The 15,590-nt window shown below is 50.5% G+C and overlaps 8 protein-coding genes and 1 non-coding gene across 9 annotated transcripts; 3 read left to right on the top strand and 6 right to left on the bottom strand.

The window, feature by feature from the left end:
* Positions 1-378: 378 nt before the first annotated feature.
* BO79DRAFT_t242 lies at positions 379-452 on the bottom strand. Its single transcript has one exon. It is a non-coding gene; the product is annotated as a tRNA-Ile (tRNA).
* Positions 453-975: 523 nt separating this feature from the next.
* Positions 976-2,305, bottom strand: BO79DRAFT_232669 (uncharacterized protein; the record flags this gene model as incomplete). Its single annotated transcript, XM_025684248.1, has 9 exons — positions 976-1,064; positions 1,100-1,187; positions 1,218-1,239; positions 1,339-1,439; positions 1,562-1,591; positions 1,681-1,807; positions 1,850-1,854; positions 2,006-2,248; positions 2,282-2,305. 9 exons carry the CDS (start codon positions 2,303-2,305, stop codon positions 976-978), a joined length of 729 nt encoding a protein of 242 aa, XP_025534976.1.
* Positions 2,306-2,455: 150 nt separating this feature from the next.
* BO79DRAFT_290720 (putative MFS sugar transporter) lies at positions 2,456-4,117 on the top strand (the record flags this gene model as incomplete). The annotated part of the gene is made up of 2 exons (XM_025688917.1): positions 2,456-2,660; positions 2,713-4,117. The coding sequence occupies 2 exons, from the start codon at positions 2,456-2,458 to the stop codon at positions 4,044-4,046; spliced, it is 1,539 nt and encodes a 512-aa protein (XP_025534975.1). The 3' UTR covers positions 4,047-4,117.
* Positions 4,118-4,722: 605 nt separating this feature from the next.
* On the bottom strand, positions 4,723-5,603 carry BO79DRAFT_211522 (SDR family oxidoreductase). Its single transcript, XM_025683031.1, has one exon. It carries the CDS (start codon positions 5,556-5,558, stop codon positions 4,758-4,760), a length of 801 nt encoding a protein of 266 aa, XP_025534974.1. The 5' UTR covers positions 5,559-5,603; the 3' UTR covers positions 4,723-4,757.
* A 385-nt stretch (positions 5,604-5,988) lies between these two features.
* On the top strand, positions 5,989-7,847 carry BO79DRAFT_232666 (putative MFS multidrug transporter; the record flags this gene model as incomplete). Its single annotated transcript, XM_025684247.1, has 4 exons — positions 5,989-6,077; positions 6,140-6,256; positions 6,303-6,356; positions 6,407-7,847. The coding sequence occupies 4 exons, from the start codon at positions 5,989-5,991 to the stop codon at positions 7,845-7,847; spliced, it is 1,701 nt and encodes a 566-aa protein (XP_025534973.1).
* A 96-nt stretch (positions 7,848-7,943) lies between these two features.
* On the bottom strand, positions 7,944-9,113 carry BO79DRAFT_290718 (putative NmrA-like family protein; the record flags this gene model as incomplete). Its single annotated transcript, XM_025688916.1, has 3 exons — positions 8,704-9,113; positions 8,535-8,629; positions 7,944-8,463 (listed from the first exon to the last, which is right to left on the bottom strand). The coding sequence occupies exons 1-3, from the start codon at positions 9,031-9,033 to the stop codon at positions 7,944-7,946; spliced, it is 945 nt and encodes a 314-aa protein (XP_025534972.1). The 5' UTR covers positions 9,034-9,113.
* A 1,858-nt stretch (positions 9,114-10,971) lies between these two features.
* BO79DRAFT_232664 (uncharacterized protein) lies at positions 10,972-11,313 on the top strand (the record flags this gene model as incomplete). The annotated part of the gene is made up of 1 exon (XM_025684246.1): positions 10,972-11,313. One exon carries the CDS (start codon positions 10,972-10,974, stop codon positions 11,311-11,313), a length of 342 nt encoding a protein of 113 aa, XP_025534971.1.
* Positions 11,314-11,552: 239 nt separating this feature from the next.
* On the bottom strand, positions 11,553-13,337 carry BO79DRAFT_276069 (MFS transporter; the record flags this gene model as incomplete). The annotated part of the gene is made up of 4 exons (XM_025687719.1): positions 13,124-13,337; positions 11,930-13,042; positions 11,759-11,872; positions 11,553-11,687 (listed from the first exon to the last, which is right to left on the bottom strand). The coding sequence occupies exons 1-4, from the start codon at positions 13,319-13,321 to the stop codon at positions 11,553-11,555; spliced, it is 1,560 nt and encodes a 519-aa protein (XP_025534970.1). The 5' UTR covers positions 13,322-13,337.
* A 341-nt stretch (positions 13,338-13,678) lies between these two features.
* BO79DRAFT_221928 (putative neutral amino acid permease) lies at positions 13,679-15,506 on the bottom strand (the record flags this gene model as incomplete). Its single annotated transcript, XM_025683540.1, has 10 exons — positions 13,679-13,762; positions 13,845-13,945; positions 13,995-14,028; positions 14,072-14,269; positions 14,321-14,535; positions 14,586-14,729; positions 14,779-15,110; positions 15,172-15,244; positions 15,295-15,308; positions 15,361-15,506. 10 exons carry the CDS (start codon positions 15,504-15,506, stop codon positions 13,679-13,681), a joined length of 1,341 nt encoding a protein of 446 aa, XP_025534969.1.
* Positions 15,507-15,590: the final 84 nt, after the last annotated feature.

Here is a 15,590-nt window from a genome sequence, read left to right as displayed (position 1 = left end):
TGTATGATATGGGTTTGATTGTGCTCATGTTAGTCGGGGGTGAAGGAGGAAGAAGGTATTGGTGGTATCTACTTTGAGTGTTCGTTGAAAGGCTTGTTTTGTTGAGTTGCAGGAGTGAGAATGGACATTATGCTTGTTAGCGCTATATAAATCATTTAAGATTTTTCTTTTGATAACAGTCGACGATTTATTGTAGGTGAAACAATTTGGATAATTTAGTAGCAGGCTACAATCGTGTGAGGGGTTTGGGGGACAGAAACACGCCAAAAGGAATGACATCATAACAAAAGTGTTATTGCATGTACCCCACTCACGTGCCAAGCATGCCGGTGGAGATATGTTCGGGGCACACAGGAAGAAAAACAAAAAGCAAAAAGATGGTCCCAGAGGGGCTCGAACCCTCGACTTTGACGTTATTAGCGTCACGCTCTAACCAACTGAGCTATGGGACCCAGTTGATGTATATCGCAGTGTACCTTTGCCCTATATCTTAGCGCAACATAGATGTTCTAAAACCTTCCCCCACAGTTGTCGATAGTTGCTCATGGCTTGAGTCGGCATTATACTACAACAAACTAGTCATCTATAGCAGCTGCGGTGGTATTCTCCCTTCGCACCTTTGCAGCCTACTAATTATGCATCATGCTCATATTAAGGATGGACTCATTGTTGAGCTAAGTTGGCTGCTCCTGCTAAGAACTTACTCCTATCAAGTGGCTGATTGAATATATATATCCGGCTTCTATACCGTTAGTTCACACACCGTACTACTACAACTATGCTGAACTCTCGAGCCACTGACAAGTGAGTCAGGATGGAGATGAATGTCTAAACAAGTTCCACAGAGATAAGATCAACCTCAAACCCAAGCTAGTGCCCAGGGATTCTTCTAAACCCGCAGGCCGCTAAGGCTATAATAGGAATACCGCCGTCAATACCTCACTGTCGGCAGATGACTACCATATCAGGGGGTGGTCACTGATATTGAGCCTCCTGGCACATGAACTGCTGCAAAGCAATGACCGCGACGCAATGCCATCGGTCGCGTGCAGTCCCATGACCAACTACTATAAATGGGACTTACGCCATTTATATTTACCTCTATACTCTATCTTCCTTCCCCGTTTACCCCACTTCCTTTGGTCCAGGAACGTACTCTTGGCATCAAACCTGCCAGCACAACACACCTAAGCTGACGGCGACTCACCTTTGGTCACTTGACTCAGAGATCTATAACCCCTCATGTGCTACATGAGATATTTCAACCAGACACATCAAGTTGTAACGAAACTATGACCAATCGCGTGGGATTGACTTTCTCCGCGATGTCTATCACACATGCCGTCCGTTGACGATCCCGTATCGCCCTTTGCACAGGACGGAGGATTCCTTATCCCGTTAGGCGGAATTGTTATCAGAGCACCAATAACAGCCCTGAGCTATATCTCCAAACTGATACGGAATGGCCATATAAAGCTGGAGATAAAGACAGCCCCTGATATCTTATATTTTGAGGGACCCCCATCCTGGCCTCCTATGTCAGACAGACATCTCAAAAGACCTGGCGATTGGCATGCACGCTAGTCGGAACCTGGCGATATTCTCAAAATAGCCGAGGTCGGGGAAAGAAGGTTCAGTCAGTCATCCGTACAGACGCTCAGTGGTCGAAAAGCAGCTAACTTGTTTGAACAGGGCATCGTATCCGTGCCGTTCGCAGATCTCAATGCAGATTGCGTTGGCCAAGCCAGACGTGGGCTGCAATTGCCTAAGCTTCGCTGTCACGGATTTGGGATGATTGACAAACATGCTGCACCGTTACTGATTGAGATATGAGTTGCGTTCTGCTTACATCGCCTAATTAGACACGATCGGGATGCTCCTAGCTGCTTCACCCCCAGTTCTCTCTTGCGATATCGGACAAAAGCAACATCAAAAGCATCGTTATCTCAATTATGGGGCACCACCAGCGTCTCTTTATCTATTTATCTCCCACGCTGGCCATTACCAAATTCAATGAGGCTTCTGGGGGTGTCTTGGCGGCCCAGTGACTCCCGACTGGCTGTTGACCCGAGGTCCAACAACCCCATCGGCCGGATCCGATGGAAGGGCAGCCGGCAGGTGGAGAAAAGTCCAACGACGATCTCAAATTGTCCAGCGGGGAAGACACACGCCTGCCAGCTTGGCGATCGATGCCTGTTCTCTTGTGATCCTTTGACTTTGGCACAGCTTCGGTTACAGGACTCCTATTCTAGTCCGAAATGCCCAAGTCCACGCGACAGACGGGCGCCGCCGATGGCCGACCCATATGCAAATGCTTGGACGCCTTTTTATAAAATGTCCGCACCGGAGACCAGGGTTCAACGGCGTGAGCCAAGTCTAATTGATCATTACATGCGGGGACATCCTGGCTGATGTCGCGATCGTTGCATAGAATCTTCTACTGCATGTCTTAGCCATGCAACCATACTTCGGCCTACGCGGCGCTCTTTTGAATCGCGCCATCATCTGGCTGGTCGTCTGTCCGGCCTTTGTGTGCTATGGATACAACCAGGGAGTGACAGGGGGTCTCCTCACGCTGGAGTCGTTTGCGGAGACGTTTCCCCAGATGAACACTTTGACCACCACTGGGGCCCAGCAGCACTACAACTCCACCATTCAGGGTAGGCACTCTGCTCGCTGCTAATAATTGCCTCCCATTGTAACATTCCACAGGTACGGTGGTCGCTCTGTACACTGTCGGCGGCATATTCGGATCACTATCATGCATCTACCTCGGCGATCTCCTCGGCCGGAAAAAGGTGATCTTTATCACCTCAGCCATATCGATAATCGGGGCCCTGCTGATGGCCACTTCTTTCGGACTGGCTCAATTCATCGTGGCACGTGTTGTTCTTGGACTGGGAACGGGCGGTTATGTTGCAACCGTGCCCGTGTGGCAGGCCGAGATCTCGCAGGCGGGCAAGCGTGGCGCCCATGTAGTGACAGACGGTATCTTCATTGGGGCGGGCATTACAATATCGCTGTGGATTGACTTCGGATTCTACTTCGTCACGGGTAACTCCGTGTCGTGGCGGTTCCCGCTCGCCTTCCAGATCGTTCTGTCGCTGATGGTGATGGCCTTCATCATATTCTTCCCAGAGTCACCCCGGTGGCTGATAAAGCGGAATCGGACCGAGGAGGCCCGTGAAATCCTGGCCGCGCTGGCAGATGTCGACCCCAACGACGAAAGCATCACCCTGGCTATGCGCGACATTGAACGGTCGCTGGCACTCTCGGGATCTGGATCGTGGAAGGACATGCTGAGCATGGGTGAACAGCGACTCTTCCATCGGACGGTGCTGGCTGCGGCAGGCCAGATGTTCCAGCAGATGTGCGGAATCAATCTCATCACATTTTACGCCACGACCATTTTCCAACAATATCTAGGCCTGGATGCCATACCATCACGCATTCTGGCTGCTGCCATGTGCCTCACTCAGCCACTGGGCGGATTTCTCGCTTTCTTCACAATTGATCGGCTCGGTCGGCGAGTTTTGATGCTGTGGAGTGCCGTGGGCATGTCCGCCTCGATGGCTATCTTAGCCGGAACAACGTCTCGATCTGATGATACCGCAGCGCTGGTCGTAGCGGTGGTGTTTCTCTTCGTGTTCGAGTTCATCTTCACCGTGGGATACTCGGGGTTGACTTTCCTGTACGCTACGGAGGTTGCACCACTGCAGCTGCGAGCGGCCATCAGTGCAGTTTCAACAGCTGCCGTGTGGACCTTCAACTTCCTCCTAGCTGAAGTAACCCCGGTGGGCTTCGATACGATCGGATACCAATACTACATCATCTTCGCGGTGTTGAACGCAGTGATCGTGCCGACCGTGTACTTCTTCTTCCCGGAAACGAATGGTCGGTCACTGGAGGAGATTGACGAAATCTTCCTGCAGTCGAAGAGCGTGTTTGACCCACCGCGACTGGCAAGGACATTGCCGCGGATGCATCTGGCAGAGGTGGTGGATGATCCAGAGGAGGTGGCCGATGCGAAGGTGGGCAAGAGTTGACGGTAATGACTGATGATTATGACATGCTTGATTGAGGATCATATAGCTTTTTGAAGTTAGTTAAATTGGACATGTTTTGTATGCATCCCTTGCTTCTTTCCAGCTATTGTTCACTGTAGATATGTCACCTGACCGGATGTGGTGTTGCTCAGTTTGTTTCTGTTTGACGGGTTTGGATTTCAACTTCGCCAACTTCAATTTCAGTTCCATGTCACCTTCACGGCTCTCTACCATGTCTCCTCCCGATCCGTCTATCTTGGCTGTGCAAATGGCAGCGTGAGATGGAAATGAACATACTTGGGATGCTCCGGGGAGAACAAAGAACCAGCCACAGCGTAAAGCTCGAGGCTTCCGGAGCTCGTCTCACGATTATAAGGTTCGAACGGATGCAGAATCCCCTCACCAAATCAGTCTGAGATCAGGCCCAGACTGAGTCTTCAGGAAAATGGCGTTCCGTGGAGATCCGCAGACTCAGAGACGAGTGGCTGCTTGTTCTAGTAACCCCACAGCCCCTCCGAGCCCGAGCTAAAGATCCACACTGACGCAGTTGCATCCATAAGACTGAGAGCTACACCACCCTGGCCGGCCATGGCAGGTCGTTTCGAGCCATACGAAAGATACACAAAATACCCAAGCAATTGATACAATTGAACATTTATATTCATTACATACATGTCATAAACATTATTTTTCTCCCCGACCGCGGTCAATTTACCGCACGGTGTATCCTCCGTCAATGATCAAATCGGCACCCGTCGTGTATGTGCTGGCATCACTGGCGAGATAGACATATGCACCCTTCAGCTCCTTGGCATCACCGTTCCGTCCCATGGGGATCATGGACATCCACAGATCCTGAGTCTTCTTCTCAACAAAGTCTGACAATCCCGTGTCGATGTAACCCGGGGAGATGCTGTTCACGCGGGCAAAGTCCCTCCACTCGTTGGCCAATGACCGGGCCATGTGGATGCAGCCTGCCTTGGCCACGTTGTACGAAGTCTGCTCCTGAGGAAAGTTCGCAATGTGACCCGACATGCTGGAGGTGATGATGAAGCTGCCGGTTCCGCGCTGCTTGAAGTGCGGACCCACCGCCTTGGCGCAGTGGAAGGTACCCGTCAGATCGGTCTGAATGACTTCTTCCCAGTCCTCAACGGAGCCATCGAGGATACCGCTGCTGGCTGTCTTGCCAGCATTGGCAATGAAGGCGTCAATCTGGCCAAACTCGGCCAGCACGTCGTCCACGAGCTTCTTGACGCTGTTCCAGTCGCCGACGTTGCACTGGTAGGCCTTGGCCTTGACGCCGTAGGTGTTGCGAAGTTCTTCGGCGTTCTTCTCACCACCCTGAGGACGAGAAGAGTAGGTGAGGGCGATGTTGGCGCCCATCTCGGCGCAGCCACGGGCGGCTTCAATGCCCATGCCGCGAGGGCCGGAAGCGCCGGTAATAACGACGACCTTGCCCTTCAGGCTGAAGAGGTCGTGGACGCTGGAGGCGGAGGGAACGGGGATAGGCATGTTGATTGAGGTAGAAATGACTTTGATAAATGCAGTAGATGATTGTTGTTGTTGTTGTTGATGTTGTCGAGATACGACGACAGGCACAACTTTATATGCTCGTTCGGAAGTGATGAAGTCATCGCTGTGATGATGTCATGACCGAAACCGGTTGCTTCATTCCAAGCCCTAACAGAATTTGGCAATCAGCTCTCCTCCACCTTTCATCCACTCCAACGCAGATGTGGATAGACATGGATTGACCACTCAAAGCGTCGGATTCCCCTGGTTGTTCCGAGTTTCATGGACGTTGCTCGGGCCGGGTCGGTCATGACGACATGTTGCCGCCGGCCGATGCAGGTTCTGCAGGGTCTCTGCACCCTATTTTACTCAACTTCATCTCTGCCTCTGTCAAGCAGATACCTTGCAAGGAATCAATTTAGAGATAGTCATGTCCACCCCTGTCGAGGAGAGACGCCCGTCGCTGCGCCGCGCTAGCACGGTGCACACCAATGAATTCGATGATTCGTTTTTGGGACGGTTAGTCTGCCAATCATTGCCAAGCAGACCCTGTCCATACAGCCACTAATCTGACGTTGCAGGGTACGATCGTTCTTTCGCAGGGACCCCCATGTCGGGGTAGTCAGCCACAACGATCTGCGTGACAGGGAGGACCTTGAGATCCATACCTGGAATGGCAAGGATGATCCGGACAATCCGTGCGTCAAGTATGCAGTTGTTAGGACACTAGTCTAACAGAACTAGGTTCAATTGGAGCACTTCCTACAAATGGCTTCTCACGGTTACTGTGTGTTTCATGTATGTCCCCCTTAGCCTTGCTTTCAAAGGTGCAATGCTAACAGGTATAGCTCCATCCTCACTGGTATCCCGGCCGGTTCATACGGCTCCGGCAACAACTGGATGGAAGAACGATTCCACGTCCAAAACACGCCATTTCCAAACCTTTACTGGGCCACAACATCCTGGAACATGGGAGCGGCCTTCTGGCCTCTCATCTTCGTGCCCCTGACTGAATCCTCCGGTCGCATGCCCGGCTATTTTGTCGCCTACATCATCCTCATCATCTCGCTGTTCCCCTCCGCCTTCGCCCAAAACTACGCCACTCTCGTAGTAACGCGGTTTTTCGGCGGTGGTGCTTCCTCCGTATCCATCAACATCGTCGGCGGTAGCATCAGCGATGTCTGGTACGGAGACAAGGCGCGGAGTCTCCCCATGTCCCTCTTCGGATTTACCAGTGTGGTTGGTATTGCCCTGGGGCCATTCATTGGATCCGCCATCGTAGCCATCCACAAAACTGCCCCGTGGCGCTGGATCTTCTACATTCAAATCATTTACCTAACAGGCCTCCTTCCTATCTTCTGGTTCATTCTGTACGAAACCCGCGCAGACGTGATCCTTGCCCGTCGGGCCAAGAAGCTCCGCAAAGAAAAGCAGCGCCCCATCTACGCTGAAGCCGAGCTAGACAACACCAGCGTATGGCGTCTGATGCAGATCTCCTTCGAACGACCTACACGCATGCTCCTCACCGAGCCTGTCGTTGCCTTCTTCACTCTCTGGATTTCTTTCGCCTGGGGCATCCTGTATCTCTTCTTCAGCAGCGTCGTCCAGACCTTCTCCGCCAACTACGGCATGAATACTTTGCAAACTGGGACCATTCAGCTGGCGATCTCCGTGGGTGCGTTGATCGGCACTCTCGTCAATCCTTTACAGGACATCCTGTATCTGAAGTCGGCGAGACGCAACAAAGAGAAGCCGGGAAAACCTATTCCGGAAGCTCGGTTGTATACTAGTATCATTGGCAGCTTGATGTTTGCAGGCGGGCTGTTCTGGTATGGCTGGTCCAGCACTCCTTCTGTGCCTTGGATCGTACCAACTCTCGGCATCGGGTGCACCGGTATTGGCATCTACAGTATTTACATGGCGGTGGTCAATTACTTGACAGATGCGTACGAAAAGTACGCTGCATCAGCTCTGTCCGCAGCATCTCTGGGACGAAACTCCTTTGGCGCATTCCTGCCACTGGCGAGTTACGAGCTATTCGAGAACCTGGGGTACGGCTGGGCCGGGTCATTACTAGGTTTCATTGGACTGGCACTGTCAGTAGTGCCAGTAGTACTAGTATGGAAGGGACCCGAGATCCGCCGACGCAGTCCATTCATGCGCGAAGCGACCTGGGGAGCAGACGAGGAAGATGTCATAGAGAAAGAGGGCGACGGAGAAGCGACAGTGTATCGCGACACGCACACAGGGTACCCGCAGCACGATCGAGAGGAAGACAACCGCGTGTGATGAAATGATATCACCACATATAATAAAAGCATAAAAGCATTCATAGCCAACTTAACCACCTCATAATATACAACAAGAATACAAAAGACTGACCGACTACTTGCTATAATTCTGATGCCACGTATAATCTCTCTCCCCTTCCAACAACCCCCTAACCGCCTCCCTCGGCGTCACCGGCTCCCTCCCCAACACCTCCCCCATCAACCCATCCGTAAACCCAGCCTCACCATTCTCAATACTCTCAAACCACCCCACCAACTGCCGGAAGAACCCCTCCGCCTTGCCCCCGATATCATTCTCCGCGTTGATCCGTACATACGTCTCCGGATCGACGATCTCGATCTTCACTTCCCGGTCAGTCGTCTCATTAATAACATCCACTATATCCTGCACAGACACAGGCTCCGACGCAGTCAACAGCACGATCTCTCTATCATGACCACCCTTCAACATCAACTTAGCCGTTGCTTCCGCCAACTCCGACCGGAGCGTGAACGCGATCTTCCCCGACGAAGAGGGCAGATAGAGGGTCGTCGATTGGGGATACCAGTTAATGAAGAGTGGGAAGGCTTCAGTATAGATTCCTTCGCGGATGGAGGTGTAGTTTACCCCAGATCTATCAACCAACCATCAATACCACTAAAAAAACAAGAAATATGGTGGAAAGAAGGGGAGGTGGGAACATACTCCCTCAACATATCCTCCGTCATATAATGCGCCTGCTGCACCGCAGCCTTGGAATCGGACCCGAGGCCTCCGAACGCGAGTGAGGTGTACCATACCTATAACACCATTATCATTATTATTCAATTCCATCTTGAATGGAAATCCAGTTTGGCTGGGGGGAAGGACATACATGCTTAACACCATTCCTCTTCGCCGCCTCCACGACATTCAAATGCTGTCTTCGGCGCTTCTCAACGTCAAAGGTATTCGTACTCACGAAGAAAAGGTTCTCTACGTCTTTGAAAGCCACATCGAGCGTTGAGGGGTCATCGTAGTTGACGGTGCGAAAGGGGATGCCTTTCGATGTGAAGCGGTCACTGTTGGATGGGTTGGAGGAGGATGCGGCGTATGAGACGCTGTGTGTGGGTTCTTGTGCGGGGGGGAAGTGCGTGGTGAAGTAATCTAGGACGAGGGAGCCGAGGCCGCCCGTGCTGCCGGTTAGGAGGTAGGTTAGGGGCATTATTTCTTCTTTCTCTTTTTTCGTTGAAGGGGGAGGTTGAGTTTGGATGTAGATGTGGAGATGGTTGGGGTCAGACTGGGTGGGGATGAGGGTATTATTTATGTGATTGTAATTGTTGTAGTTGTTGAAGCTATACATGAAAGGAATATAGGGTAACTAGCTATTGCTGATAAATCAGACATTTGTCAGATGGCGTCATGTCCGTGAAGGTAATTGGTGGATGGGATGATGTTTAACATGTTAGTGCTTATTTTCTGTGTTATAGATGTTGCATTCTTTAACGTAAATTAATCTACTGGTTATTCCCAGGACATACTGTTGCTTACCAAGCAGTGTATGCAATTGCAGGGGTCCAAGCTGCGGCGGGTTCAGGATTTAGTGCGGCTGGTTCAGAGAGAATCTGATACTGAATGAGCCCGTCCACGTGATTTAACTGCTTCAGTCTAGACTAGAATTTTTTGGTTGTAAACTCACATTTCAATCGTATAATAACCGAAATCTTTTATAGTGTTGTGACTATCATAGTATCAGGCTACTGGAATTTGATTTGTTATCTTATTTATTTCGTAATTTATTATGAAATGAATATCACAGAGCTGAATTATTATCGAGGATAATCACATACCAAGCTCATTCTGTATCTTAGAGTCTGGATCAGGGACGTCTCTGAAGGGGTCTCACTCGCGGGGTTCCAACTCGCGGCGGCTTCAAAATAGTGCGAGAGTATCAGGAAATTTCTGATACTGGATGATCTTAATCACGTGAAAAGATGGTTTAGTATCAGACTATGTTAGTTCTGACACTGAATAACCTCTTCTGACACTTTCTGAACCCGAATCAGCTGCTCTCTCTGTTGGTTTTGGGGCCTTTGGGATGCTCGCGGGTTTTCCTTCTTATTGTCATTACTTTTGCAATGACTGAGGTATTTAGTATGCCAGAGATTAGTGTTAGAGATTTCCTGATATTTCTCTAGGATTTGATGAATCACGTGCAGAGCTGATCTAGTGTCAGAAATAATATCAAATCATATGTATAAGCTCATTCAGGGTCAGAGTTTTTCTGAACCCGTCTGAGCTGTTTATCCAGCCCCAGTTTGACTCTTTCGCACTAATTTCTGATCCCGTCGCAACTCGCATACCCAGATTAGACTAGCGCGGTCCCTATGTATAGCACCTTCTAACAATTGTACTCTTTGTGTTATGCTTAGCTTGTTTATCTTACATACTGATCATGATTGTTGATGATCAAGCAGAATTAATGTGTCAATGTACACGAGTACAATGTGAATTTGAGATAGGACCACCTGACAGTTGAGATAATTAACAGTCTCTTCATACACTAAGGCCTACTCAGCCAGCATGTCAGCGAAACAAACAACATATTGTGGAATTGAGAAGCACAAAAGAATAGCGAGCATACTGCACCCCCATATAACCCCAAATTCATTCTAAATACATCAGCCTCCCACACAGTAAACGGCAAGTAAGCTCCATGGGGCCAAAGCTTAAGGCCTTCCATCCGATCTGCAAGGGCCCGAATATCTTTTCCCCTCAGGTACCCTACTGGGGCCAAAACTCCACTTCTCACAGATCAGCATACTGAATACAGAAATGATCATAGATCTACACCTCGAAGGGCCAAAGATCCAACTGAAGCGTGAAATGAGCCACCATAATGGGTTCACGATGACTGCGCCTGGAATAGACGGGTATGTTCGGCCTTGCACTGCCCTGAGTATAGGAAGAAGACAAGCATCTGAATGGGGCGGAATATCGAAGAAGAAGGTATAAAGTCGGTCTTCTTCGCTCTTCATCTCGATAACAACCCAGCTCAGCTTCTCTATCTCAATCATCTACATACTCCATTGCCTCCTACAAACAAGCCACTTATCCATCCTCACATCTTTTTCTAAAAAGAAACGTCTACCAAAAAAGCAAAATGCAACTCCACCACTTCCTCCCTCTCGCCGCCATGGGCGTCCTGGCCCTCACTACCACCGCCGAATCCACTCCCCTCTCAACCCGCAGCGAAAGCATCACAATTACCACCTGGTCCGGCAACAACTGCGAAGGTTCCTCCGCCAACCCTGCCATCATCGGGTCTGGAGAATCTTGCTTTGTGAGCCTGCCTGGGGCGTCTTTCAACGTCGGTACCGCCGACAGCAAGTGCAAGATCACCACCTGGTCTGGGGACAACTGTCAGGGAAGTTCGGCGAACTTTGCGGGAGATGTGCAGGGATGTATTGGCATTCCGTTCGCGTCTGTCAGTGTTGATTGTTAGGTGTGGCTCGAACTGAGGATGTCTCTGCTGTTACTATGAGGATTGACCAGATTGGGCCATGGTTGAATGGACTGTTTGTTATATGAGTATTTCTGTTTGTTGTGTAGAGTATCTTTTGGATAAATTGCAGTATTTCTCTATAAAGATCGAAGTGAATAGTATCTAACTGACTACCTATTACATACACAATAAATCATATTATATCATAACCTTGCTGTCCTCTCACCACAGCATGAATCCTAATCAGTCGGCGCAAACTTACTCCAGGACCTAATTCTACTTCCATAGATATAGAACAGAATCGGCACGGGGAACAATATGGCAGTCAAACATCCCAGCAGGGTCATAGCCCACGGCACGCCCAGATTATGGAACTGCATCATAAATCAACATGTCTCCTTCACCAAGAAACCCACAAAGCTGTCAACAAGAGGAAAATACTCACCATCGGAATAGCAAACATCGGAAACCCGGCCCCCAGTCCCGACCGAAAGAAGCAGTTCGCCGCAATAGCCGAGTTGGCATTGATGTTGTAGCAATCAATGATATAATTCAGCCCCTATACCATCACCATCAGCATCACACACATCAAACTCAAAGGAAAAAGACAACATACCTGCATAAAAATCAACAGTATCCCCGCCCCCAAAAACCCCCCAGCAATGACCTGCGGCACCCAAATAATCCCAGGATTACTCGTCCAACCAAACCAAAACATGCCGGCAGGCAACAACACCCCCCCAATCATCATAGGAATCAACCTCTCCTCCGGAACAACATGGCCCTCCCGTTCCAACACCCTCTGAAACCTCGTCTTGGTAAAGAACACAATAACACAACACCCAAACACGACCCCCACAGCAATGGAAATAAACGGCAGTGCACCCACCCCCTCATTCCACCCCCTCAACTCCTGAAACGCCACCGGATACGCCTCAAAACACAGATACAAAAACCCATAAATAAACCCCATATACAACGTGATAAGCAACAGAATCGGCTCTCTCACAAGCATCAAAAACGGCCTGACGAGATACACAGTCGCAATATGCTTGATATCAACCGGCATTTCCTCCGACCGCGCATGCAATGCCCAATTTTTTGTCTCGAACCGCTTCCTCCGCGCTCTCCGCTCCAATAACGTCGGCCCAAACGTCTCCGGAACAACCACAAACCCCACAGCCCCAAAAAAGAACGCCATAATGGCCGTGATATACTCCGTCCATCTCCACCCCAGATAACTCATCGTGATAAACCCCCCGACAATCGGGCCCGCGACCGGCCCCACGAACGTAGCGCCCGCGAACACCGCGATCGCTATCCCCCGCTCCACAGGACCGAATATATCCGCCAGCATACCACCGACAATCGCCAACGGCGCACTAGCAAACAGTCCGCCCAGGAACCGGCATATCATTATCGTCTGGAGGTTCTGCGCCACGGCAACCGGGATCTGGAATATAGCGAAGATGAAAAATCCCACGAACAGGGGGGTTTTGCGGCCGTAGAGCTCGGATAGGGGACCGAAGAAGAGCGGGCCGAAACTGTATCCGAGCACGAAGAGGCTTGTGCCGAGAACCATCACTTCGGAGGAGACGTGGAATTGCTTCGCTGTTACGGTGGATGCGGTGCTGAAGACGGATGAGGCGAAGGTCACGGATATGGTCATGAGGCCGAGGATTATTGTTATGAGCCATTTGCGGAAACGGGGGATGTTTTGGGGGTTTTCCTGTGATGGGTGGGTGGTTAGGGTTTGGGATTGGGTTTTGAGTATAGATGGGGTCGGGGAGGAGGGTGGAAAGGGACATACTGGGTCATCTGGACCATCCCAGTCCACGATGTTGGGGTCGGGTTCTTTGTTGTCCTTTGTGCCTTCGGCCATGCCGCCGTGGAGACGCTGTTTCTCTATGTCTTTTTCATCGTGCTCGTTCGGTAAGGTGCTGCTGGAGTGATGGCTGCGACGAGATTCTTCTGCCAGGGAGGCAGTTTGCGTGCGTGTGTCTTCCATGGTGGATTCACAGCTACTATGCACTCGATTTGATATTCCTACGCTACATATTGTGTGCGTTGACTACTGTATTTATTATGCATTATCCTAATGTATGCATCTGGTGGGATGATGTCAAAGTAAACGGCGTATCCGACCGGATCCGGCGACGTCATCTGCGCTGGTGGCAAGCTGCCATATCAGCGCTAGCCATTGGCTCTCAATACAATACTATTAAAACAAGACCTGCTTGCTTAATTGTACATAAGAGAACCTCCACATGGACTGACATCACCCAATCTGTCGGTGCCTGACTCGCACTTTTCCCTAACCCGACAATCGGCTCTCGGCCTCCACTTATCCGATCACCGGCTGGGTTCAAGTATTGTTGGAGCATGAGAAGCTGGTGCTTTTGGGGTGATCATGGATTGATTTTCCGGAGACGTAGAGACCAAGGGCGCACTGTCTGGTTAGTAATTTTGTGATGTTTGTGATGTTATTGTGATGAGGTGGTGGGTTGTATGCTTACTAGACAGCCACCTACAAGTACCACGAGCAGGTTCAGACCGGTCAGTAGGATCCTGCGGCGCGATGAGGAGTATCGGCCCCAGTTGAGGAACAGCCAGAAGATTCCACTTAGTCCATCTAAAAGATTGGTTAGTGCAGGGATGGTTCTAGACTCGGCGGAACTCACATGTAAACCAGCTGGCAAAGAGCGCCGTCTGCGACTGTTAGTCTTGTTCAACAACACACACGCCATGGAAAACCTACGATCAGACTCAGCAAATCGTTGAACACAGGAATCGCCTCAGAGATAATCCACGCCAGCGTCCACAACACCAACCCAATCATCACCCACGTCCCAATCGAAACAAGTCCGCGCTGGTGCATGCGGTCGGTTCCCCGGAACAGACGGACGTAGATGTATTTGCATGCCACATGACCATTGATCACGCCAGCGATCACAATCTACGTTACTTATCAGTACTTTTCAAGCAAGAATTCTGGAGGGCGGCTTACCGTCGGAATAGCAACGCCGTAGGCAATCTTGGACATCAGCGGACTGGTCGATCCCAATGCCGGAGATGCCACGTCCTTTCCTCCGTAGCGGTATATGACGACCGCCGAGATGGTGTACATTGACGTATCAATCCCCTGCAGCATGTACAATGTCTTGGGGTAATCGGTCGGCGTGCGCATTTCTGAGATGAATCCGAAGAAGGCCACGTGCCCGGCTGGATTGGTTAGCTTTGGTTCTGCTCTTCAAGGAGTGATTTGGAAATACCGTATGCGAAGACAATGTTGGTGACAGCTAGGAAAGCCTTGTAGAATGAATTGTCAACGACGGCATCGACACGGCCGTCACCTGGCTTTTGAATCGCGATTGCAATCATGGTGATCAACACTGCGGCAGTGATGCTGATGAAAGCTGTGACTGTAAGCCTTCTGCATCATCAGAAGCTCTAGGATGGACGTACATGAGATGGAAAACCAGGACACCTTCTTCAGCGTCCGCGGCAAGGTAAAGACGAACGACACCGCCAAGCCGATCACGCCAAACACAATAGAGCAGGCGCCATGGTCGGTCAAGGTATTCATCATCACAGTAAAGGTCAGAAGGTGACTGCCCATGATAAAGATCAGAAACAACAGCTGCGCGGTTCCCAGCACTTCGCGACCGATGCGACCCATCAGGACCTCACCGGCATCACCCATACTGTGCACATGCGGATATCGGAGCTTGAATTGCCCTAGGGTATAGCCCGTGTAAGTTGCCAAAGCGCCGAGGCCAAGGATGAGGATCACGGCTCTGTGCAAGGCTAAGTTAGCCACCAAGCCACTCTCCGTCGACGATACCAATCATAACTCACGCAACCAAGCCAAGCGACGCCACGGCCGAGGGTAGGGACAGGATGCCCAGGGATATTGTCTCTGCGACCATGACTGTACAAGTTATTAGACCTGGTTTGTTGAGAATACTGGCACTTACATACTCATTGCACATTGCCTGAACAGTTAGCCAGGTCCAAGCCGATCTAGATGAAGGGATGAACACTTACCACCAAGCCAAAGTGCGATACTTCACCCCGCCGACACCATCATGACTGAAAGGATCCTCATTCTCAGCGGCGCTTCTCAGATTGACAGGTTTCTCCTGCTCGGCGAGCGTGTCCTCAGGGTTATTGATCGCACTCAGGGACGACATGGTAGCGACCAGGGAAACCCAGTGATCCGCGTCACAAGCAAGCAAACAAACCAGCGGAAGACCAAGCAGCCACGACCAGACAAA

The sequence above is a fragment of the Aspergillus costaricaensis genome (assembly GCF_003184835.1).
Source record: "Aspergillus costaricaensis CBS 115574 unplaced genomic scaffold BO79scaffold_44, whole genome shotgun sequence".
NCBI lineage: Eukaryota > Fungi > Ascomycota > Eurotiomycetes > Eurotiales > Aspergillaceae > Aspergillus > Aspergillus costaricensis.
The sequence above is the reverse complement of the archived record's forward strand: the minus strand, read 5'-3'. Positions and strand labels throughout refer to the sequence as shown.

Bases quoted from the DNA above. Each gene is read 5' to 3' on its own strand.
- BO79DRAFT_211522 (XM_025683031.1), bottom strand. From the start codon at position 5,558: ATGCCTATCCCCGTTCCCTCCGCCTCCAGCGTCCACGACCTCTTCAGC.